The 25534-nt window shown below is 52.0% G+C and overlaps 2 protein-coding genes and 1 non-coding gene across 9 annotated transcripts; 1 reads left to right on the forward strand and 2 right to left on the reverse strand.

Annotated features, from left to right (window-relative positions):
- Positions 1-2087: 2087 nt before the first annotated feature.
- MED16 (mediator complex subunit 16) lies at positions 2088-12705 on the reverse strand. Of its 2 annotated transcripts, none has more exons than XM_085316013.1 (15): positions 12659-12705; positions 11610-11810; positions 11072-11179; positions 10615-10784; positions 9290-9721; positions 8784-8889; positions 7977-8132; positions 7410-7621; positions 6876-7082; positions 6232-6442; positions 5903-6036; positions 5293-5485; positions 4826-5042; positions 4093-4176; positions 2088-2982 (listed from the first exon to the last, which is right to left on the reverse strand). In XM_085316013.1, exons 2-15 carry the CDS (start codon positions 11743-11745, stop codon positions 2856-2858), a joined length of 2493 nt encoding a protein of 830 aa, XP_085172139.1. In that variant the 5' UTR covers positions 11746-11810; positions 12659-12705; the 3' UTR covers positions 2088-2855. The 2 variants fall into 2 exon arrangements, with proteins under 2 accessions (XP_085172139.1, XP_085172140.1); XM_085316014.1 differs by lacking the exon at positions 12659-12705 and adding an exon at positions 12601-12621.
- Positions 12706-13086: 381 nt separating this feature from the next.
- Positions 13087-13193, forward strand: LOC146589601 (U6 spliceosomal RNA). The gene has a single exon (XR_014897148.1). It is a non-coding gene; the product is annotated as a U6 spliceosomal RNA (small nuclear RNA).
- Positions 13194-13406: 213 nt separating this feature from the next.
- On the reverse strand, positions 13407-24693 carry R3HDM4 (R3H domain containing 4). Of its 6 annotated transcripts, XR_014897145.1 has the most exons (9): positions 21189-22615; positions 20317-20471; positions 19993-20111; positions 18684-18807; positions 18058-18143; positions 16694-16779; positions 16509-16564; positions 14871-15441; positions 13407-13633 (listed from the first exon to the last, which is right to left on the reverse strand). XR_014897145.1 is itself a non-coding variant. In XM_085316017.1 (8 exons), the coding sequence occupies exons 1-8, from the start codon at positions 24144-24146 to the stop codon at positions 15338-15340; spliced, it is 777 nt and encodes a 258-aa protein (XP_085172143.1). In that variant the 5' UTR covers positions 24147-24693; the 3' UTR covers positions 13407-15337. The 6 variants fall into 6 exon arrangements, 5 of the variants coding, with proteins under 5 accessions (XP_085172143.1, XP_085172141.1, XP_085172144.1 ...); XM_085316017.1 differs by lacking the exon at positions 21189-22615 and adding an exon at positions 24100-24693 and having other exon boundaries at positions 13407-15441; XM_085316015.1 differs by having other exon boundaries at positions 13407-15441; positions 21189-23107.
- Positions 24694-25534: the final 841 nt, after the last annotated feature.

Below are 25534 nucleotides of genomic sequence, written 5' to 3' on the forward strand. Positions count from 1 at the left end.
ACCGCGCCGCTGGCTGCGCCTCTGCAATAAAGCGACGACGATTCCTGCAGGCTGAGCCGCCGCGGGCTGGGGTGCGCCGCGGGGGCGGCCCGGGGCTCTCCGGTGGGGACGGTTTGGTGGGATGGCACCTGCCGCCCGCCGCTCCGGCTGCGTTTCCCGCCTGCCGGCAGAGCAGGTCCAGTCCAGCTCCCCGGGGCCGTCGGCTCACGCGAATCCTCGGCGCTGGCCRAAGCACGAGCGCAGGGCTGGCCACAGCGCTCAGCCCCCCAAGCGCCCCACCTCACAGCAGCCCCGACCCACGGCAAACCCACCCTCACCCAGCCTGGGGAACCACTCGGGGGGGCCAGAGCCCGGTGCCCCACTCGTGCCCCGTCCCCGCACGCGTCCTTGGCTGACGTGGTTTCCCGCTGCCCCGGGCACTGGGGACGCTCCTGGCCACCTTGGGGCAGCGCCAGGGCCTGCCTGCACCCCCGACACCCGCAGAAGCCTTGGGGTGAGGCCTGGCCAAGTGCTCAGAGCAAGGTTTTCTTTGCAGCCTGCTCCCACTGCCGCTGATTGTGGTTCCTTGCAGAGGCGCTTTCACAGCTCAGGGGAGCAGGGCAGGCTCTGCCCGKTCTCCCCAGCCAGTGCTCGTTGCCCCTTTTGCTCTTGCCCCTGGCAGCCCCAAGCAGCAGCTCCAACCTGCTGCCAAGCACAGGACAAGGTCCCTGCACGTGCCCTGGGGAGGGAAGGAGGCTGGCACRGCTGGAGCCTCGGGAAGCTCCCTCCTCCCAGGAGCTCCGTGCCCGGTCATCAGCCATCCTGTCTCAGTCGCCAGATGCAGCAAACTCCTGCAGCCTGACAGGGGCTTTGCACAGGGGCCTGGTGCCAGATCTCAGCAGTGCTCAGCAGCCGCAGAGAAGGGGCCGCTCCGGCATCCGCCTCCTCCCGCAGCCGGACGGCCCAGCCGCCGGCAGGCCTGCAGCGTGGGGGGCCGAGGAGCAACCCCCGCGTGCAAGCGGCGCGGCGGCTGCAAGCTTTGTCCCCGGCCGCAGACGCCGAGCTGCCCGCGCGCGGCGGCCGCCTGGCGCGAGGAGGAGCCCTCAGAGCTCCTTACGGCCCTGCCTGCCAGAAACAAGCCCCAGCCCCAGGAGCCCCTTTTCCGATCGGACTTTGGCACGACCCTGGTTCCTGCCCACGAGGCGCACACGTAGCCCCAGCGCTAGTGCACAGCCCAGTTTCTCAGGGGAGCGGTCTCCGACACCCTGCGTGCAGGACGGAGAAGCAGCCCAAGGGGCTCCAGTTCCCAGCAGTGCCAGGACACAGACCCTCCTGCCCGTAGCTAGATCACTGCTTTACTGCCAAAATGCTACCACCACCCCCTGGTACAGGGCAAGAGTGAGGCAAACGTGCCTGTTCTGCTCAAAGKGCAGCAATCTGGTGGAAGAAACAAATGCTCCACAGAATTATCAGGCGGTTATTCGGAGACGAGCAGGAYGAAGGCAAGGACTGCCACAGCCAAGGCCCAGAGGGAGCAGCACACAGCCACATCACCTCCAGCTTGCAATTATCTGATGTGATACTGCTGTAATTGCCYTTCCAGCATCCCCACTCTGGGAGCCAGGGATAGTCTGCTAAGGAGAGATGGACAGAGGACAGAAGGACTGCTTTGTTTAAACCACTTGTTTATAGGAACAGGTACAATCTACCTTGTTTCAGGCAAAAAGGAGTATGCTCCCCAGTACAGTATCACCAAGGACTTTAAAAACCCACCTTCTCTCCCTTGCTCTCTGCATGTAGCCTCATTCCCAGGTAGAAAAATTTTATACATAAATTGGATTATTCTTTCCTTTAAATAATCTCTGGGGGAGATCTGGAAATTACCTRTCAGGGTAAGAATTTGGCCAAGCCACACCTCAGCTTGAAGCATCTTCACTGTGCTTGGTCAAAGGGCACAGATTTCTTGGTCTGATTTTGAAAAGATGAAATTAATGGAGCTTTCCTACTTCTCTTTCTATTGTTCATGCATCAACAGTCCTGGACATACACCGTACAATCAAAGTAACATGAGAAAGACTTATGAAACATTTTTGAGAACAAACCATACATTCTGTACATTAAGGGGACCTTTATTTACAAAATAGCTGCTGGTTCAGTTAGACAGGGAAACTGATGGGTTTGCTCCAGGTCAGCAGGCTCATACTCCTGTTCTTCCAGAATAGGAGGAAACTGTTCTGTTAATTAGAACACAGATATACTATGCTGGTGAAGTCTCCCATCAGAAGAGCAAGTTCACTTGTAAGGATGAAGTATAGGGATCAGGGATAAACCAGCCCATCCCATGTTTCTCAAGCAGTCTGGTAGCAGAGGATGAACATAGGGTACTATGTATTTGTTCCTCTTTCATTGGAGATTTTGTCTGTTTACMTTGAACTATCAGCCATCTACTGCTCTCTACCCATGCAAGGGCTTAATCCAGGGTGCAGCCATTTTGCATGCTCAGCCAAGAGACAYGGAGAGGCGGTAGGTTTCTCCACTCTTCAGGCCCTTGACTCCCAGTTGACTTTGCCTTGCATAGTGACAGAGAAACCTCTCAGATTCCTTTCTAGCTCTTCCCTGTACAAAGATTATTTTCCCTTCACTCCTTTTTTAATGGCACAAAGGGGTGAAGCAGAAAAATCAATGCAAGAAAAACATAGCAGCATCGCTAGTCAGCTGCTTCGCACTGTCTCACAGGCAGCATCATGATGATGCTTTCAGAGAGCACAGGAAAAGTGCTGTCATTCTTTCGTCCCAAGCACCTCCAAGGAAGGCAGCTCCAAGCAGCTCTTCCACTTGGTGCCCGTTGTTCGTTTTTTGTCCCACAAAAGGCATTCTCATGAATAGCTGAGGGGCATCCTCCTCCACAAGCCCCCGCACAAGCAGTTTTTGATCCAGCGCTGCTCCCACTGCTTCACTGCAGTGATTTTGTTTGGTGATTTCAGCATGGTAACGCAACCACACCTGAAAAGAAACACACACAAAGGAGTGCAGTCAGGCATAGGAAACAGAAGCCTAGGAAAAAAAGCCAACACTGCTGGGGCTCCTGTATGGATCACACAGCGAGAAAAAYAGCTTTTGCCCTTTGCAGGTGATGTTTGAGAACACTAAAAAATCAGCCGAGACCATGCAAGCAATTATCTTAAATGAAGAGAGGTTATCTTGGAACAGAAGGCTGTCTTGAAGACAAGAGCCCCCAGCTGCTATATATACATAAAACAGCAGACACTCATCTTGCAAAAATGATCTACTACAGAGACTTTCTATTAAAACCAATAATTAAAGCTAATTCAATCATATGATTAGATAGATGTTTGTTCCCTGCACCATCATTTCAAAATCCAGACTCTCCTGAGAGGGTTGGATGAGGAAGACAGCACAAAAGCACCTAAACTGAAARTCTAGCTTACAAAATGACTCCAAAATGGCACTGCAGATTCTGTGTTTATTTCCTCTTACCACCTCCTCTCCAAGAACACAGTCAGCTTTTTATTAAATACCAAACCTGCAAATCAAGTTGGGGATCTCTCATTACCAATAAAGATTTCTACAGGCCAAATTCTGTTCCCCATTTACTTAGGTAACCCAACTGCTCTCCAACTGTTAAAGCAATGTCATATTTATTCCATGACGCAAAATTCAGCCCTTAGATGCAATGTAGTCCAATCACTGACAATGAAGAATCTAGCTAACTCTCACAGAGCTGGGGTTACTTTGCAGGATAAAGTAACGAGATTTTTAACGCAACAGCCATACTGCAAAGACAGCAACAGCTGTCTTGAGTCAGGGATGCAACTCTTCCAGAAGCCTTTTAAGAATTTTGGTAGTCCAGATAAGACGAGCCTTAAACATAACCACAATTGCTTTCTGCCAGTGTAATATATAGTGCCAAAAATTAAAAGCCTTTTTATAGAAGAAGCATTTCCTCCTGCAGACAGTTAACATGAAATGTTACTGAGCTATGTTAGGGTGCTAAACAGAGACTGAAAGAGCTTTTAAATGACAAACAGAACAGTTTGAGTTTCTGCCAAGACTTTCTCTGCATCGAAGGGACTGTATGTTTGCATTGCTAACCTGGTACAGGACTTGCATTCTTCTGTTGGGTATGCTCCTAAGTGAAGCCGTCTCAGGTGATCAATCTTGGGCTGTCCAGGTGCCCTAGGAAGGAAGAAGAATGGTAACTTTTCTAGAACACCATTTCTAAAAGCTGTTTCCAGGACAGCCTTTTCCAAGGATTACCTGAGATTCCACCCATCAAAACCCAGATGGAATCCCAGAGAGCAAATCCCTTGCACGGACACCACAGTGAATCACTCACRGAGAACCACTCCCTCCTTGCCCCAGCAAAGGCTGAAACCAAAGCCTTTGAGTTCCACTATTCTGCACTCCTGTAACCCCTTTTGCTAGAGCTATAAAAATTCCCAGAAAGGGCTTCCAAAATCAGGTCCASGTAAATCCCAGCCTGTCAATGCTCTCTTATAGTTTCAACCCAACACAGAGCGTTTTCCTAGCTTCCTGCTGAAACCAAGCATTGCAGTTCTGTCTAAAGTACCTGCAACAGTCTGTACCCGCAGCTGYATTTCAGTAGGATGACCCACACTTTACTACACACTCTGTAAATGTCATGGAATCTAAGGATATGGTGAAATCGAATACAAGCTAGCATTTTTTGTTTTGTCAAGTACAGAGAATAAACTTCCTTCAGGTCACATATACAAATAGATAAGCCAAAAAAATGCAGGCATCCCAAACCCATTGATCTCTAAGATGGAAAGAGATCCCAGGTGCCCTCATACTCTCTCTATACCTTATAAAGGCATCGAACTGGGAAGAGACAGTGTGACCAACAAGCCCAGGAGCTTTTCCAAACTGCAGCCGGACGAGCTGTTTGTTCTGAAGCTTGCTGATAATGCCATCATTGATGGGCAACCAATCGATATTGGGAATGAGCAACTGGCTAGGCAGGAGACAACATTCATCTATCAGGGTATCATCTGGCTCTGTCATGTGATTTTCTTCACGACCTGCATGGAAWATGAAGCAGAGAGAACACCAGCGCTAACGTTTCTCGTGTAAAGATTGAGAGAAGCTGCTGCTTGCAGTTTCCTCCTCCATCCGCCAACACAGCACAGAAAACAATAAACTTGGCAGCTATACTTGCCCTTTCTAAATGCTACAGACCCACTCAAAAGTTACTCCCTCCAATTATTCCTTACATGCACATGCCACATTAAGGAAGGATCCTTTTGTTCAAGGAAACTGGTAAACCCTTACAGCACAGCCAGAGTTTAGTTAGAAGCCTGAAGAGGAGGGACATGCTGTCCTGGGTATCAGAGGTTGCTGTGTAGACAGGGAGGCAACTTGGCTTCAACAGTCCCCAAATACGGATCACGACCATAAGCTCTCTGAACATGCCCAAGGATGCTCCATCTCGCAGAAAGCTATGTCCTGGACGCACAGGGGAGCCCTGCAGAGGGGAAAGAATAGCCATGATTGGGACTTATCAGCCTGCTCACACCACTCTTCCCTTTCCAGACAAGGTAGGAGATGTACCCAAACCCAAGGAGGGCTTTTTTCAAGCATTACACAACCTGTGGAGCTCACTGCCAGAGGATGCTGCAGAGGTTAGACACATACAAAGGTTCATAAAGCCCAATGGTCTGAATGCAGGTTCCCATCTCTGCATCATTGGCTATCAGAAGTGGGATAGGCAGGGAAAGGATCATTTTGCAGTTCAGCTGTTTCTTACACTCTTTTTTCAAGTTGCCTCACTGCAACACCAGAGTTGCGCATAACTTGGCTAAAGCCACCCAAACACACACACAAAGATTTTTTTTTTTTTTTTTGTTCCTCCCTGACAGTTTTCGGGAGTACAGGCTCTCACCTGGTTAGGAAGGCTGGCCAGCAGATAAAGTACAAAATCTCCCACCCACTGAATGAGCTGCTGCAGGGATTGCAGTGTAGTCATCTCCAGGACAAACTCTTCTGTCTTCAAGTTAATCATCACTTTGTCAATGTCTGAAACAGAAGCAAGATATCTCCTGGCTCAGGGAGAGGATGGATCTAAACTTCACTCCCTGCCCCCACAATGTGAAGAGAATTCACCTTCCTTTTGTTCAAACTCAAGGAGTTAGTTTACACCTAACCAAAAGAGGGAACAATCTGATCCAAAACATGCAGAACACAGCACCAAATGTTATAAGCAATCACTACCTATATCTGTGATCTTGGAGCAGACCTCAGTGAGTCGATCCCCAGGACTCTTGTCTGGGGTGTTCAGGAAATGTGGGCGTAGCAGTGATTTCAAAGTGCAGCTGATGGCGATCAGGAACAGTTTTGCATGGTAATCACACACACGAGCTATCGTGCTGGAGGACAGCTTGCAAAGAGAGGCCTTCATGGCAACAATGCGTGTGGAGAGGACCTAATTGACAGAGAGACACCAGGAAAAATACAGGGGTAAAGGTAGAATTAAAATGTGCTTATTAAAGCAAGATGCTTTTCYTCCGTACTCTTCACTCTTACTACATGAATGACAGGAATACTTAATACTGCTCTGTGCAYGTACAAACAATGCTACAATTCCCAGGACACTGAGAGAGTCTCTGCCAGCAACAGGCTTTACCATCTCACCAGAAGTTTCCAACAGGTACAGTCCTATTAATGATCCTGAAAGTGAACACTACTTAAACAGATGGTCTTCACAGCTAAATTAGTGCTCAAGCASAATATTCAGAGAGGCAGAATAGCCTAGCAGCTAAAGCTCTCTGTCTTTTGAGCTCTAGCAATTCYTGCTCCCTTCTCCCAATCTCTGAGGCCCCTATGCAATGAGCCAGGGAACTTCCACTCCCACTCACCTGCTGCAGTGCTGCATTCTGGCGCATATACTCCTCATGCAGCTTCTCCACCAGGTTCTGGACCATATTGGGTTGGACATGGAGCAGGATGTCCCACCAGTCATAGCCGGTCACCATGCAATACTCCAACAGGAACAGTAAGTGTCGGAGGGACATGTTCATGTCCAGCACATGGCCCATGGAGGGGGAGATACGAAGCATACTTAGCTGAAAGGAGGAGAAAAAAGATGACTCACGTCAAGAACAGGCTACAGGAACTGCTTTGAAACTATTCCACAAAAGCTACTGTAGAATACAGGGCCAATTACAACTCATTGCTAACCTGAAGATATAATTGCTAACCTGAAGATATACTTCAGGTTAGCATACCCCCACAATAATGGGATACATTCCTTCTTATTTTACAGAGGATCATACAGCTGGAATTAACATTCCCAGAAAATTTCTGAATGATCCCTCACTACTTAAGTAGAGAGAAAGAGAGAGTGCCAGAGATGACAACTACCACACATCCCACAYAACAAAGCACGATACCTTCCCGTGACTATCGATGCCAGCCAAGGCCAGAGACGTCCACGAGAGCTGCATGGCTTTGAAATGAACCAGTGGACCAGCAGTTCGCTGCCTTTTGATGGTCTGCTCATCCACTGGGCGCTGGGAGGAAGAGCCATAGAACACTGCCATCATTTGCAAGGACAGGCGATGAACAATGTGGACACTGCCATCGTGAAAAGCCAAAGCCAGACCTGGGGACAGAAGATAGTGGAAGCTGAGGAAGCAACTCCTGGTATAACCTAGTCCTTGCCCAGAAAAGCAGCCACTGAAAACTCACGTGGCTACCTTGCAAAGCACCCAAAAGACTCTGGGCTCTCAGGCATATTTGTAGCTATAGGCCATACCAGCATTTCATAGAGGCACATCTCTTTCCATGTAAATGAAATGGGATGAATAGGAGGATACTATGTCTTTGAAAGCTTTCCTATCAGTATTTCATGTTGGTTGTTTGGAACCCTTACTTCAGCTACRGCTCAGAAAATGGAAAAGGCAAAGTTTCAAGCAGAAGCTACATATTTAGGAGAAAGACAATAAAAGACTCCTCACCCAATCCAGGGAAGAATTTGGTGTCATTGGCTACTTTCAGATCAGTATTTGTTAGTGAGATTGGCAACTTCGGCAGAGCTACAGCTGAAACACGATCCAAATCATTGGTGGCAGAAAGAATTCGCCATTTCAGTATCATGGGTTGTTTGTCTCCAACTTTGGAGGAAAAATAAATAAATAAATAAAATGAGACATCTTTTYCCCAAAGGATCAGAAAATGCCACCCCTCTCACTCTCTAAATAAGTGGGCTTACAAATCAAACATGGACTATACATTCATTCTATCAGGCTATTTCCCTTATTTTTTCTAATTTCATTAACTGTACAAACAATGACTACTTCTACTAAATTTGTTTTGAYGGAAGACTCTGCTGGTACTGATTAACAAATCCTTATGTATAATAATCCCATACATTTCACTGGAGTAAACCACACAGATTTGATTTTATCTCTGACATCAGGTGGAATAGATGTGCACACTGCAGAGCTCAATTAAACTATTTGCTTGCTGTACAAATGTTTTTTATCTAGAAAACTGAGATCACACTGTTCTCAGCAGGAAAAATGGTTGCGCAGCGTAACACAGAAAGTGTCTTTTATTGAGTGAAAGTAACAATTAAGCCATTTCCTTGAGAGCAGCAAATTGGTGCCTAAGATGCAGACAAATAGATGAAACTGAGCATGGGACTGAACAGATAAATACGTGATTGTGGATAATCCCATATATGTGATGATGGATTTAAGAACGTGTCTTGCATTTTCACTTTAACCATGCTTCTATTTTTAATAGCAGGTGCAGAAACTCACCCACAGGAGAGATTTGCTGAAATATATTATTGACTGGCAAGCCCTCTTTCCGAAGAGACCAGCACTCCACAATGCTGCTGTTTTGGTTGGAAGCACAAAGCAATACCTTCAAAAGAGAAACCTCTACTGTAACTATCTGCACAAAACTTTAAAAAGGAAAAAGCAGTATCCTCTAGTGTTTTTCCTACTCTGTTTTGAGGCTCTTTCTCCCGATTAGTTTATACTCCACCAGTGAAAAGCAGAGGATTGTGTCTGCAATACATAGTGGTGAAGCCCCTAATTCCAGYGAGATAGAAAGCAGAGGCAGAACTCCAAAATGTGGTATCAAAGCCTGTACCCCTTCAAATCACAAATGCTCTCATCCCTCTGCAACTAGAAATGCAAAGGGCATCGCAGGACATGATCTGTTTATCTCCAGAGCTGGGTGTGGAAGCCGAAGGTGGAACAAATAGCTATTTCCTTTGCTATTTTTTTTTAATCCTACTTGCTTAACAGCAAATGCTTACCTGTTCTGACATGTCCCGAGCAAGGAATTTCAGGTGAGTGATTGCTGGATATTTGTCCTTGCGGGCAGGGTCAGTGGTGCASCGCATGAAGAGGGAGGGCAAGATTTCAGTGTCTATTTTGCATTTCTCATTCACCACACTGACACAGACTTTGTAGAACTGGACAGGGGAGGTGCTGCTACCATCTGACGTGGCCACCACAATGTTCCCACCACCAGTGAAGGCAACATCTGCCAAGGCAACACGACAACGGAGACGGCACAGGCTCTCTGTGGATGTCAGCACCTGCCCATTGGGCTTGAGGAGAGATACTGTCACCAGACCACTGATGGTCACAGCAATCCAGCCCTCCATGGGCTTCCCGCCAAACAGAGTCAGGGATGGAGAGAATTTGACCCTGGAAAACTTCTCACCAAAATTTGATGCTCCAGACTGCGAAAGAAGATAAACAACACAAGGACATTTGTATCTGATATTGGCAAWGCACCTACGATTGCACAGATCTCCTCTAAGTCACTGCAGCATGATCTGCAGAGCTGAACAGAGACTGAAATCAGAGCATTGAGTTCAAACATCTAACTTTGTGCCCTGGTCTTGCAGAAGGCCCTTTCTCCCTGGGTCAGACCAGTTCTGGTTTTACAGGCAGCAGGAGGAACATACCAACACCTCAGCAGAGCTCTCAGAGAGCTCCTACCTCAAATATGCAGACCAAACCTGGAAGAGCCAACGCCCTCTCTCCCTCTGTAGCCACTTCCAGCTCAGACACCAACCCGTTGCATGACCTCTTAAGTTTCTGTGCCTCAGGTTCCCAAGGACTAAAGAGAGGGAAACATTTATCTCATTGGAACACTGCGAAAGTAAATGCTTTTTAAAAATATATGTAAGTAGGTAGCTTCTACTTGGCAGACTTTCTGCTTTGTGTGCCTGATAGAATTAGACATGTTTCTAAACAACCAGCTTATCTATGTACGCATATGGCTCCCATTATCAAATCCCTGGATCCAGCCTCATGACCTTGAACACATTTCTTCTGCAATACCGCTAGTAGGCAAAGAAATGTTTTTTATCTCCATTTTACAGCCAAAGAGATTGAAGTAGACAGACTAAAAAAGACATATTTAAAGCACCAAGAAATGAAGTATTTAATTCCTGTTGAAATTCAACAGAAACTAGGAATCCTTTTCTGACTTATAAGTTCCCCTGCTCAACCTGCCCAAGGTCATGGAGAAAACACAGGGCAGAGTAGGGTCATAAACAAAGGTTTGCTTTGCTAATGACCTGAGACAGCTTCACTCACTGGATGCCCATGCAGAGCTAGGACAAACCTTTTCCACATGCAGAGCCAGCTTCACACCATTGTGGAGCCAGGATAGAGCCACAACAGGGTCTCCTTCCACCATACTGCCCACAGTGTTCTCCCAGCTGTTGGCCAAATGATCAGTCATGCTCCAGCACTTAATGCGTCCATCTGCATCTGCCGAGAGGAGCCTGGAGCCTACAGTAAAACAGCCTCRTAAGAATAGTGGGTACAACAACAACAACAAAAAAAAACACACATCAGGAACCAAGAAATCAAAACATTCCCGTGCAGGTCTACTGGAGTCAAACAAAGCACAGCTGTGAAGTGACAGACACAGTAAAACTCCTTACAGTATATGCAGTCAAAAGAGAAAGACCCACAAACTCTCTCTCTGTAAGTTATCACACACCATCATTTTATGAATTGTGTATGCGTGAAGAAAGGGTGGGACAAAAGAATAACAAGAAAGGATCCAAGCTTACCTGACTGATCCCATTCCAAACAAGTGATGATTTCAGCATGGCCAGAGTTAACAGAATAGACATCCCATGGATGCTCTGTGTCAATGATGTGGACCATGTGAGTGAGATCTGTGTGAAAAGAAAAAAGAGTCACTGTCCCTCATTACTAACTTCTTAGCAGGTATTTCTCAACCCATAGACCCTGAGATGATACAAGGGAAGACATGAACTATCTTCTATCAAACAATCATGGGAAGGACAGCAACTGTGCTTGGCAGCTCAGGTGAGATAACAGGTACCGGCACAGAACTTRCCTTGGTTCAGCAGAGTCTGAGAACCACTCACTAGTAAATGAAACACTCACTAAAAGTGAGGAACATAGGAAAAAGAGAGAGTGTAAGGTTCCTGTGTTGTTTACCACAGGTGAAAGATTTTTTAGGTCAGAACAGAGCATGAGCCATGTAGTCCACTAGTTCCCAATTGGGGRGGAGGGTGTTCATAAATGCATTGCAAGTTTCTACAGGTTGTTACCAAGCAACTTTTCACAAGCACATTGTACCTTTTTCTTCCTCATTTTTCAGGTCTGTGGTGAAAGCAATCAGGTTCCTGCAGGACCAAGCACACACTAAGGGGATGGAAGGGCAGTGGTTGCTTTTTGGCCTTTTCTCCCACTCACAGACATATGCCAAATCCATTGCACCTCCGGTAACGCCCTGAGGCCCCGCTGGCCCATGGGATGCGGACAGGCAGCTTTTCGTGCCTACAGAAAGGAAAAAAGGCACCTTCTAAAAGCAGAAAATCTCAGCCAGTTCTGCAAGTCACAAATACCCTGTTAAACCGGCTCCCTCAGTGAAACCTGCCCGGCCCCAACAGCACCTCCCCCATGGGGGCCAGGCTGCCACCCACCTCCCCTGATAGGGGTTGTGGGGAACTGCCCCCACTAGGGGATAGAGAGCAGGGGAACTGCCCCCACACGGGGGGCAGGGGAGGAGAACTGCCCCTACACGGGCCGAGGGAGGGGGAACTGCCCTCACAGGGAGGGAGGGGGAACTGCCCCCACACGGGGGGGCAGGGGACGGGGAACTGCCCTCACAGGGAGTGAGGGAGGGGGAACTGCCCCCACACGGGGGGCAGGGGAGGGGGAACTGCCCCCACACGGGCCGAGGGAGGGGGAACTGCCCTCACACCGGGTGAGGGGAGGAGGAACTGCCCCCACACGGGGGGGCAGGGGACGGGGAACTGCCCTCACAGGGAGTGAGGGAGGGGGAACTGCCCCCACACGGGGGGCAGGGGACGGGGAACTGCCCCCACACGGGCCGAGGGAGGGGGAACTGCCTCCACATGGGGGGCAGGGGACGGGGAACTGCCCCCACACGGGGGGTGCAGGGGAGGGGAACTGCCCTCACACCGGGTGAGGGGAGGGGGAACTGCCCCCCCCGGGGTGGCTGCTGGCCCATAGCGCGGTGCGGGAGCGGGATCTGCCCCTCACGGGGGGATTTGCGGCCTCCCCAGGGCGGTCGCTGCCCCCCACCCGCTCCGGTGCCCCCCACCCGCTCCGGGGACGGTTGTGCCGTCGGGGGGGGGGGGGGCGGGAGCGGCCCCACTCACCGGCCGCGGCCCCGCACCGCCTCCCGCCGCGCCGCAAGGACCCCAGCCGCCCCGGCCCCGCCCCGCCAGGCTGCCCGGCGCGCGCCTGCGCAGCACCGTCCCGCCCAGCGCCGCGCGGAGCGCTCAGGCACTACTGCAGACAGCCCGGAACGCAGGCCCCAATGTCGCTGAGGGGGAGAGGGGCGGGACAGCCGCTTAATTTGCATATAATCCTACCCAGGAACCATCAGCACAGCAGGAGGAATTATAACCCGTAAACGTGGAAGATTCTGGCGAAACCAAAGTACAGCAGTCATTTAAAATGATAGGTAAAATGAAAAAATAAAATGCTATGTGAAAATATTCAGTAACGAAATAAAGAGAGTCACCCTAACGAGAAAGATTWCAGTAGTAGGGCCATAAATACAGCTGTGGGAGCTGTAGGATTCGTGCTCGCTTCGGCAGCACATATACTAAAATTGGAACGATACAGAGAAGATTAGCATGGCCCCTGCGCAAGGATGACACGCAAATTCGTGAAGCGTTCCATATTTTTTTTTCTCCAGACCAGGCAGAGAAGCACCCACAGACCCCACCATGCTTTATCACAGCCAGACTCAGGACAGGACCCCCCTCTGCCTCCTAACTCCCCCCAAACCCACATCCTAAACTCCACCCTCCACCCCAAACCCCAGCCCATACCCCAAATTCTAAACCCTCACCCCCTACCACCACAGCCCTGACGCAATTCACAAGACACCGGAAGCCATCAGGAGCACCATGGTTTATTGTTCCTGCGTCAACACCACCCACTTCTGCATAACACAAAAAAGACAAGAGGAGCAACGGCTTTCCCGGCTTTCGCCCACTAGCCCCGCTCCATCCGCGGATTTGCAGTGGGCGACAGCCTGGCATGCTGCTGCCCCGTCCTCGGGGACATCCTTTGCCTGCTGGGCTCGAATGGGACTGGCAGGTGCCCTGTGCCACAGGAACAGGCTGCAGACAAGAGCCAAGTGAGCCCCTGCCCCGCATGTCTCTAGCTGCTGCAGACACACAAGAAGCCCAACACATACCAGAGACATGCACCAACACGCAGGACAACACCCACAAGCACCCTCGTGCGTCCCACACAGCCACAGGGGCTATGCCGGCAGGCCAAGCTCTGCCTCAACACCTTGGCCGAGCAAGCCAGGCAACCAGCAGGAGCTCTGGCCATGTGACACTGAGGAGCCAGGCTGCACTAGTACACATACAAACATATAAAAGACACTATATCATATTTAAAAACAGCCCATTACCCCCCAAATAAAAGGCAGGTCTGCATATCAGTTTCTTACACCAACTGCAAACCAGAGCATCAGCAGTCATTCAGACCAGGCTGGCCAGGAGACCAAGGGCTCTGCAGGAGAGCTTTGCTTAGACACTGGGGCAAGAGACCCGGAGCTCAGGCCAGGGAAGGGATGCCTAGTCCTGCCTCTCAGGCCAGGATGATTCTCTTTAGGCAGAAATCTCTTTGTCCCGATCAACTCAGGTCCAAGTGTTCTTGCCTCTCTGGATTTCTCTCTAGTCCTCAGTCTTGGGTCTGAGCTAGATTTGAGGCAGCTCTTTTGTTCACCAAGCTGCTTTTGGTACCCTTACTGAGGAGTTGGGCAGAGGCTGAGCTTTACTATACGCTCCATTGCTGGTGTCAGAGTGCTGGTCCTGAAGCAAAACACTTTTCTCACCAGGCAGGTGACAGAGCAGAGGCTCTTCCACTTGCTCAGGGTTTGCTCAGCCACACCTGAGCCGAGGAAGAGCCAGCAGCTGCAAGGAGCTATTTCATCACAGAAATACCTGGGCCAAAATCACCCCAGAAGCCCCACAGTGCCCACAAGCAGTTCTGGTCCAGCCTGATCATTTTTAAAATCACCTGGGCTATAAATAGACACACACACACTTCCAGGCAGAGCAGCTCCTGCTGGGAAATAGTGCAGCAACCAGGGAAGCAGGGCAAGCACAGCAGATAGGCACCTGCTTTGCCCACACCTTGCACCCTGAGCATGGTGATATCTCATAGCACCATACAGCCTGCAGTTCCTCTGCTAGATTAACAGCAGAGAGCACTGGCTGGGGGGGGGGGAGGGCAGGGTACAAAACAACAATAAAACCCCCAGACAATCTGGCCTCTGCAGTAAGCATGCCAGCAGCTGAGCAAATGTCTCCACCCCAGTGTGACAAGATGAGCAGTTCTCACCCCTTTCCATCCCTCAGCTGCAGCCAGAGGGGCTGGGAGGGCAGCATATACCGAGTCCAGCCCTGCACTGTCCAGACTGTGGTCGCGCTTCGCACATGAGCCAGGGGCCAAGCCTGCAGGCTGAGTCCACTTATCCCTGAGGGCGTCAGAGTGCTGTTGCTCAGAGCAGGCCCGGGGCTACGTCAGGATGGAGGGCATGGCTGTAAGTCCCTTGCTTTGCACCACATATCACAACTGTCWTCTCAAGCATCTGCTTTCAGAGGTGGGGAAGGGAAGAGCCCCAAAGCAGGGCACACGGAGGGAGCCGATCTGCGCTGTGTCTCACGGTCCCTGCACTGTGCAAGGGGAGAGGCTGGCAGCAGACCAGGCTTATCCAGATGACAGGGACCAAGCGACTGGGAGAGGCCAGGAGCAGATGAACGAAGCCTTCAGCACACCAAGCGAGAGGCAGGGCATCCTTTGGTGTATCAGCTCATTTGCTCCAGGTAGTCTGAGAGCAGAAGCTCAGGGCGCAGGAAGACGCGGTGCTTGTTGCTTACTTTCATTTGGCGTTTCCCTTCGATGTCTGAACCTGGCGGMAAGACAGAGCAGTGAGTATGCCACAGTCCCGCAGCAGGGCATCCCGCTGCAGGATACTCCCAGCCCAGCTGCATTTCCCTCCTCACAGCTGCTCTGTTCTTCCCGATGAGTTCCTGCAGCTTATTTCTAACAAAGGCTCCCCCATGCTCCAGAGAGGTGCATAAAGAGTAATGATCCCCTCCATCCTCTAGCTCTTCCCACGCTGGCACCACAGGCTCCACTTCACATCATTTGAGTGCTCTCAGCATTTTTAACAAGTAGCTACTAATGAAACGCTGAGCAGCAAAGGCTCATCTGCAAAGGCCAGTGCCTCTTGTAGAATGCCTTGGCAACAGGACCCTTTAAAGAAACCCACGGAAAAGATGCAGGCATGGTTGCGCTCTGTGGCTGCTCTTGTAACACAGCAGCCGCAAGAGAGCGAGTCAGACAAGTAGCCTGTTGCTTAGAGCCATGCAAACCCCAAAACAAGATGAGACATGGCTGCAGCACTGCAAATGAGATATCCCTAGGCAGAGCTGGGCCTGGCCATGACCTTGGCTGCTGGACTTCAGCCCAYGAGTTACATGCACATGGTATCCTGACCACTGAGCCTCCAGAGGCGTGCAGGGTGACTGGGAGCAGGAGGGATGTTCAGCACAGAGTAAAGCCTAAATGGTGGGGGGAAAAGGTACAAACCTCTGTGTGAGGGGACAGCCCACTCCCAAGGGGGGCTGAGCTCCCAGGATGCAGGGCAGGATTCAGCCCYGTTTAGGTCAGTCCAGGAGAGCTGTGCTGTCCCTCCCTGCACCCTTTGCAAGCGTAACCGCACGGCAGCTAAGGCAATGCCGGGACTGCCCGGCCACAGGCAGTGACCAATATCGCTCACCAGCCACAGCCGCTGGCTAAGCGGTGCGAGTGCTCCCAAAAGGGGTTACAGGCAGTGGGAGCAGGAAAGCAGGGTTATCTGTGAGCTGCAGCAGAAGGTGGGGCTGGAGGAGGAAGGGAGGAAGAGGCTGGACTGGAGACATGAGATAGTGATGCAGAGAAGGGGAAAAAAACAAACAAACGTGAGGCTCTTACTAGCAGAGACAAGGTCCATGTACTGGCAGAGTGCGTGGAGCAGGAGTCGCTCAAAGCTGGGGAGAAGAACAGGAGAATTAGAGCTGCCATGTCTCAGACCAGCATCTTCCCGTGTGCTGTCTTGCCCAGCTCCCAGCAAACTCAACGATTAGATACAGGGAGCTCGAAGGAGACTGCAGAAATACCTGTTGTCCATCAACGCTGTGTAGACCGAGTGAGGGGTGACAGAGAAAAAGGCCAGCAGCTCCTCCTCCAGACACTCCAGGGTTCCCTGGAAGGAGAAGAAAAGGCCATCAGCATGGAGAGGGCAGCACTGGCAGGGCCAGTAACAGGCAGGTCCCTCAGTAACAGGCAGAAGCTGAAGAGCAAAGCAGCTTCCGTCTCCACACAGCTCTACACCTCTCCCAGACATGCGGTTTTTGCCTTTGAGTTGCAAGGGGCTGGGCAGAACYCAAAGCAGTTTGTGATCACAGTCACCTTCCTATGCTGTGTCTGCACAGTCCCCAGCATAACGAGGCTTCGGAGTCCCTAGCAGTTAATCCCAGCAGCTCTCAGGCAGGCAATCTAGATGCGAGACGGCAGAAAGGCACATGGAAATAAACTACACCTTCCCTTTCCAGTCCTAGAGGCAGGGAAGAATCTGGCTCCTSTCAGCTCCATGCTTTGTGTGCCAAGTGTTGGCTCACGTTCAGAACAGCAGCAGCTAGAAAAGCATTGTGCCTCACATTTCTTTTCCTCCTGACAGTCAAAGTTCAGCTTGAATGCAGCTCTTTGGAGCACTGTAACTCCAGAGACAAACAGTAGAAGCAGGTCTCATTGGAGAACAAATTGAGCAGAAGCCAACATGCAGGAGGAGCTGAGGCTGCTTTTAGAGACAGGGCTCTAATTAGAACAAGGAAAACAAACAGAGCAGGAAAACAGCACTATTGAGAAGAGAGTGCAGAGAGCCAGGCACCCCCAGGGCCCAGGAAAACAAGTGTCTGTACACACATCACAGCCCACAGGCTGCATGTGGCAGCTTGGCTCCCCAGGCTAGGCGGCACAAGACCATGCTTGTCTTCATTTCGGATTTAATTCTCTACTCAATAGCTTACACAGTTTGACCCCTCTCAGAATGCATTTGAGTTCTTTCAAATGTCCTTACTGGACAACTCTGAACAGCCCGAAGGCTCCTTTACTGCCTCTGTTGGTGAACAGGCTTCATATCTCCAGTCACCAGCTGCTCAGTTTGCAGAGACTGAGAAACTACCAGGTAAAAATGTCCTGTAACTACCAGAGAATACAGAGCCAGGAATACTCATCTGTCCCAGAAGTTAGATTTGACCAGGTGTTCCCAACTAGCCACCAGTGAAGAGGTTATAAGAGAACAGGAGCACAATCCTCTAGAGCTCATTGAAACTCAGCACTTGTTCTGGCTCAGTGGCTGCACACAAGGTCAAGCGGACAACCTTCAGGATGCATCCTGGATGAAGCCTCCCGTGCAGTTCTGGCACCCGGTGCCCTGCCTGCCCCACAGCCCAGCCGCCCTCGGCAGTCATCCCCAGCTCACCATGGGGATCCTGCCCCGTTTCAGGGTGGAGCGAAGCCGGCGGCTGATGCGCTGGAAGCACTCCTTGGGCGTGTAGGCAGGGTGCTCTGGAGTCGTTGGAAAGAAGAAAGAAGGCACTTGGATATGGTCTGCATCCCCAGTGCCCCTAAGCTGGCACTGTCTGTAGCCATACRGCAGTTACTTGAACAGGCATCACTGCTCAGATGACCAAAGTCTCCCTAAATGCCCCAGAGAATCCCAGCTAGCCACCTTCTTTGCTTGTGGAAGATGGATCTGCACAAACTCAGCGTGCACAAACCCAAACCAGTAACATCCTTCCCAAGAGAGGAGCATTTGGAGGGTGCTGAAATTCAGGAGCAGCACAGCGGGGGTGGAATTGCAGAATGGCTGCTGTGCCAGTCATTCCCAACTCCCATGAACCCTCCCAGATCCACGATGGGGTCCACCAGGTGCTAACCACTCCCCGCAGCATCTCAGGGTTGAATTCAGTAACTTCTTAACCCTACTGCAAGTGGACAGTGCAGGGAGCAGGATGCAGCCCTCAGGGAAGAAAGCCCTTCCCAAAATGCATGCAAACACTCAAAGAAAAGGGAGAAGGTCTCTAGGCCCACTTCCCCTCCCCACACCTTTCCACTTGTCTTCACTCTTCACAGGCAGCTTTCTCTTGTGTTTCTTCCTGGCTTCTTCCTCCAGGTAGACCAGAACTCTCTCTTGCTCTTCTCCTGACCGGTTCATGAAGTCATTCCAGATCTGATAACACAAGCCACCAGGCCCCCATTGCAGAGACATCTCCAAGGAGCACCCAGCTGTGTGCAACCCCCACTCAGAGTCCTACCTGAAACCCCAGGAGTCTCCTCTTCACCCACCCCAAACCCATCACTCTTCTTGGAGCTGTTCAGACAAGACAACCCAGTCTAGAGAAGCAGCAGTGACCGTCCCTGCAGCTTGGAGAGAGATGAATAAATGGGGCTGGGCAGAGCACTGCAGCTGTGACACTGGCCAAGCCAGCATGGAGGCAGATCATGGCTGACACAAGCTACAGCAACAATAATCCTTCTCCTCACCTCTTCACAGCCCGAGTGTACGTAACAGCTTGAAACAATTGCTTTGGGAGGAGATGCAGATTTAGCACTCAGAGCTAGCAAAGGATGCCAGGAGTCCATGATAGCCCAGCCGTGCAATCCAGCCTCAAACTTAGGTCCATGTTAGGTTTTTCTAAGCCTGGTCTGCATAAGTAAGAGGAGAAGAGCTCTCTGCAGAGCCAAGAGTGCACAAAGTCCACACATAGAGCCCATGCAGAGTCAAAACCCTGAACATCAAATATAGTAAAGAAGCCAAAGTTTCAAAATGCCAGGTTACAGAGCAGATATTGCGATACCAGCTGGGCAGAGTGAAGCAACAGAGGGATTTAGCAAGGGGCCAGCACTGAAGGAAGCACTGCAGCCTACACAGGGTTAATCTCTCTGCATGCACAAGCTGTGCAAAGCTGCAAGTGATGGGAGCACACAGCAGTGCTGTAGACATTGTAGGAGACAGAAAAAGACTCCACTAAGCAGGCCAGCCAGCCCCTCCCAGCAGTCCTCCAAACTGACTTTGGCTCTGAGCAGGATCCAGCTCTCACACTGCACATCTGGCCCTGTACCCTGAGCAGCTCAGATTGCCCAGAGGTCCCCCCTGCCCCACAGAACCAGGGATCCTAAGCCCTGACCTCCCACTTTGCACCACGCAGCTGCAGACGGGTGCCAGGCACTCAGATGCCACCCCAAACTCTGACACAAAAAAAAACACTGCTTGAGTTTAGAAACATTGCTTCAACCTGGGGAAGGAGAGGGCTCTTCTGACCACAGGACTGAAGGCACAAACCCCACATACTGTTGGAACTGGACCCAAAGTCTCCTGAACAAGCTCTGAGCTGGACAGATGTCTGTGTCCTACCTCCACATAGGTCTCGTTGTTACAGGCCTCGGTGAAGATGCTTGGGGTAGCAGAGTGGGCAAGCTCTCCCTCATCATTCCCACATTCGTCTCGTTCCAAAAGCGTCATAAGATAGCGAGCTAGGAGAGAAAAACAAGGCCCAAGTCAGGAGGGAGTGCCTTCAGAAAGGCCCTGCATCTTCAGCATCACTTCTATTTGCACCATGCAGCAYGGGGGAGAGCAAGAGAATGTGGGGCAGATTCCACCTGCCTAACACACTGCAGACAGCCCTGGAGAGAGACCCAGCATGGGAAGAGTTGGCTCCCAGAGCCCRCAGATTCTTACTGTTCTCCAGCCTCTGCAGGCTCTTGCGCCCCTTGGCTTTGGGGATGAGGTCCGAGTTGCGGATGGCCTTGTGGATATAATACTGCTTTCGCTTGGAGGGAGAGAACCTCTTGGACGGAGAATCCTCCAGGGGAGGCAGGCAGTCTTCAATCCTCCTATAGAGRGACACAACAGAAGGGACTGAGCACACCTGAAATCTCCATGACCCAGAACGGCTCAAGGAATGAGAGGGCAAGGAGCTGCATTGCATCTGCCACAGCAGGAATGCTAGGGAGAGGCAGATGGGGGAGCTTCAACCATCAGTTATGTGGAATAAGCACCACATCCTCCTGCATCAGGCCCCTTACCATTCGACTCACAGCCTTATTGGCATGCTACACTGCTAAACCAAGTCCTGCTCCAAGGATTTGATTTGTTTAAAGCAGCTGTGTATTAGCAGCAAGATGTTCTGGGTAATTAACTCTACCAGCACGCAAAGCAAAATAAAGACATTTGCTTCCACAGAGCAGAGACATCTCAGCTAGCCTCCCCACACGTAGGATCTCAGACACTCCAAGGTTCAGAGAGGGACCCAGAACATGCCCACATGCAKCCAGGAGTACACCTACCAACCTTTGGTTTCCCAGCATCACTTCTATTTGCACTATGCAGCCTGGGGGAGAGCAAGAGAATTTGGGTAGATTCCAGCCAGAAAGCACTGCCAGGAGCCAGCAACACCTTGCCTGGCACAAAGCCCCCAAAGTGATTTGCAAAGGGCAGGTATCCTTTCCATCAGATAAACAGAAGCAGAGTTAACACCTGGCCTACCCATACAACTGTTCTCAGAGGAGGCTGATTCCTCCCTCCAGACTGTTACACTGGTGTGGCTGTACCTCACAACCCAGGTTTTCCCTCCTACCCCGCTGGCATATGAGCCTTTCCTGCTGGTTCTCCATCCTCCTGGGTCCTGTCCTGGCTCTGGGCAGAGCTGGGAACAAGGACAAGGAGCCTGAGCTCGCCCTCGAAGGGCGATGGGCTGTGCGCCCCTGTCAGCAAGGCAAATGCCAATGGACACAGTAACAAACAGCACATCGACCGTCATGCAGCACGAGCAGACGGGTGCGTGGAGCTGGCACTGAACTGCCTCAGCACTGAGGGCATTCACTAAACGAAATGCRACATGCCAGGCAGGCCCCCAGCAGCAGCACCCCTCATTGCAATAAAGCTACAATCCCCAGCAGAAAGACTCTACTCTGCAAGGACATACATCAAAGGCRTCCTGGCTTTTATTCAAAATAATTCTATTTAGGGTATTACCTATTACATGCAGAATTTAGAAGTGACCATAACTTAGCTGATTTCCAGATAAGACCGCATGGTCAGTGAGAAGCTCACTGGACATTTAACGCAACCATTTTACTTTCAAAACTTATTCTTGTCCTGCTGCTTGGGAAAGCCTTGGTGCCCAGACCTGGAATGGGCACCACCTTGCAACAGCACTGACGCAGTTATCCCCAACATCCGGGAGCAGCGAGGGCTGCACTGTCAGACYACAGCAAGCCAACCTGGGAAGGCAGACAGCCTGTTACTTTACTTCAGTGCCTTGAGTTTTTTACTTCCCCTGGATGGGGCAGTAACTGAGCCTCTAACACTGGGGAGAAAAAACTAAGTCAGAAAACCTCTCCCTTGCTTCCAACCAGAAAGGAAACAGTGACAGGGATTGCCTTGCAAAACCAAAAACAAACAAACAAACAAACAAACCCACACCACTAACAGAGATGCATGTAATTCCAGTGATGACTAACAGATCAGGGTGGAGAGCTGTAATCTACATAGTAAACAAAAGATGACCATGGCCCATGGATAAATTTTTGATATCAAGGCAATTGAAAAAAAAAAAAAAAAGAGTCATGTCATCTGTGGTCCCAGTGCAAAGGTTTGGGTGCACAGAGGTAAGGGGCCGTGGGCCTGGCACTCCCAAGGGGCAGTCACAGCTCATGTGCAGGGACTACATGCATTTGCCTCAACAGCTTACAGGAGCCCTTCAAAAACAAGGAGTCCAAGGTGATGCAGTAAATATTTATTCTGTTTCTGTATGTGACGTAGCTCTGACTCAGGGCAATAGGGTTACAAGGAAGTCTTTCTCTGTTGGAGGAAGGAGGAAAAAAAAGTTAAAAATAGCTGGGCAAGTGTCGCCACAGCAGAAGCGCTCACAGYTGAGAGGCCGCCCTAGTCCTTTTAGCTGTGGGGACTCCTCCACTGCTGGCTCCTGCAYAGCCACTGTGCACTTTGTGTCACAGCACAGACCCCATGCAGAGCCCTGGAAGAAAAAAGGACTCGATCGARAGTTGCAAAGATCTGTTGGGGATGGATCTGTCCTCCTTACCCAACCCCAACCTACTCCGAGGCTGAGGCTTAGGCCACAAGCCATGCTCTTGGCCTTTCTGGTATCCTTCATACTTCAGCTCTTTTACTGCATGTCTCAGTGGTCTCAAGTCTTCAAAGACTGTTTGCTGAGGTGTTCAGGTGTGGTGCTCACAGTTCCTGGCACCCTGCCTTGACTCACTTCACTGCCACATCCGTGATTCAGTGAATGATTCAAGGTGCCTYTCTGTCCCTTGTAAGAACTGCAAACATGAGCAAGGTGACACCTCCACCCTAGCTGTGAATCCCGGTCACTAGCAGAGCTTTCTGCACAGAGGTACTGCATCAGTGCACCAAGTCCACCCAAAAGGCTGTGAACTGAGTCACCTGTGCATTGCACTGCTCACCTGGGGCTGCAGTTCTGCCCCAGGCACCATCCCAGCTCCGGGCCATGCATTCGCAGCCACRCAGTCTCTCCAGGAAGAGAGCTGGGACTGGGAGACTGCAGCTTTGGCAACCCTGGCAGAGCAGTGCACGCTGTCCGTAACACAGCGGCTGTGGCACTGCTCGTGCGCAGCAAACAACACACAACAGCAGAAGGCTTGCTCCTGGGTCTGATTAGGAGCGTCACTGCTCAGCTGGGCAGGAAGCCACAGGAGCAGCCGGTGGCTGCCACGCTGGGGCCCCACAGAGCAACAGGCAAATGAGTCAGCGCAGCTGGAGCTCTGCAACATCGCCCTGCCACTTAACAGCAGGATTCATTTCCAGCCTGGGAGATCCACAGGTGACAGTGACCTTAGGACTGTGCCAGCATAGTCRGGCTTTTCAGCCTCAGGCACCCCGCCCGGAGCAAACAGCAAGTCTCRGACAAGCTCCATTTCCAGTCCCTGTATAGGTAACCAGAGAGTCGAGATCCTCTTACACGCAAGCCCCAGCACTGAGCCAAGCTAAACTCAGGCTGCAACTGTCTGCTGTCACCCTGAAACAGGGCAGGTTTTCCTGCAGAACTTCTCCCCTGACCCCTAAATTACCTGCTGGGCCAGGACTCCTGCGTCCTCTACTGATTTCCACAGCAGGCTCCTCTCAAGGGGAGCCTGACCCCTTGCTTGCTGCAGTTTTTCCTTGCCACCCAGCACACATGCTGTGAGAAGCGTTCAAGACAGACTCACAACACGGTCACTTCCTCCAAGCCCTCAGATACTGTTGGCACCACCGGCTCTGTCAGCAASTTCCCTTTCCTGCCTGGTTAGATGCCAACGCTGCCCAGGCTCACCCTGGCCTCTCCAACGAGCACCTAAAAYAGGAAGAGTCTTCGAAAGGAAGAAGTCCACCTCCACCCTCAGCAAACCACAGCTCTGAAGTCCASAGCAAGGATTGCCATGATGAGCCCAACTCCCGCTTATTCCCAGGAGCAGAAACAACCACAGACAGCTCCTGTACCACAGCACAGGTGCTTCAGGGCAGACGCGCTCCTTTCCTGTCCACATGGCCAGCAACTGCTTCCTTCCACATCAACCCAAGCCTGCCGACAGCCCAGCCAGGGCCCCGCTGCTGCTGCAGGAGCTGCTGGCCTGTCCTGGCTGCACACATGGGAGGCCCAGTCGTCCAGCAGGGCCAGGGGCTGCCAGCTCCACAGGGACCACGACCTGGCTCCCCACCACAGCACACGGCCTCTCAGCTCGCTCGTCCTCGCGTCGCTTCCCCACGAAGCACCTGTGACCTTCAGTAGGATAAACACTAATTAGCCCATTATCCTAATCATGTTCTCTTGCCTCTGACACAAATTCCTTCAGGCCCAGGCCCTTTCCTGTTCCTGGTTGACAGGGCAAAAGGTCTCCCGGGACAGAGCAACACCCCATTGCCAGTGCTCCCCTTTGCTCTGCCCCACACCACGGCACAAGCGCTCAGGGCTCTCCTCGCTCCCGAGCTGGAAGGGCAGGGATGGTGCTGCCCCGGCCTCGCTGCCTCAGTGCCCTCTCCGGGGAGCCAAGGACGGGCTCCTGCGGCACAGGAACACCCCCAGCCCAGCGACCGCCACGCGGGAGCAGGACAAGGCACCTCCCGGGACTGTTTCTGGGCCTCAAAACGCTGCCTCAGGGCCAAGGCGCAGGAACGAGCGCACTTCGGGGCGCGGGCAGCACCGCAGCCTGCCCCTCGCCGGCAGCCGGGCACGAAGCCTGCAGCAGCCCCCCCGCTCCGTGCAGCCGGGGGGCACCGAGCCACCCCGCAGCGAGGCCGCCCCACAGCCTGCCCCGGGGACAGCCTGCCGGCAGCCCCACAGGCACCCTGAGCCCCCCACCAGCAGCCCCACAGGCACCCCACACATAGCCCAACCCCGCCACAGCCAGCCCCATGGGTGCCCCAACCCCGCCACGGCCAGCCCCTCGGGCACCCCAAACAACTCACGGCCAGCCCCACGGGCACCCCAACCCCATCATGGCCAGCCCCACGGGCGCCCCAACGCCGCTCCAAGGCCAGCCCCACGGGCACCCCAACGCCGCTCCAAGGCCAGCCCCACGGGCACCCCAACGCCGCTCCAAGGCCAGCCCCACGGGCACCCCAAACAAGCCCCACGGGCATCCCAAACAACTCACAGCCAGCCCCTCGGCCAGCCCCACAGGCGCCCCAACCTCACTCCAGGGCCAGCCCTACAGCCAGCCCCACGGGCACCCCAAACAACTCACTGCCAGCCCCACAGCCAGCCCCACAGGCACCCCAACCCCATCATGGCCAGCCCCACGGGCGCCCCAAACAACTCACTGCCAGCCCCACAGCCAGCCCCACAGGCACCCCAACCCCATCATGGCCAGCCCCACGGGCGCCCCAAACAACTCACGGCCAGCCCCTCGGCCGGCCCCACGGGCGCCCCAACCCC

The sequence above is a fragment of the Rhea americana genome, unplaced genomic scaffold (genome assembly GCF_003343005.1).
Source record: "Rhea americana isolate MKP2758 unplaced genomic scaffold, rheAme1 scaffold_446, whole genome shotgun sequence".
Taxonomy (NCBI): domain Eukaryota; kingdom Metazoa; phylum Chordata; class Aves; order Rheiformes; family Rheidae; genus Rhea; species Rhea americana.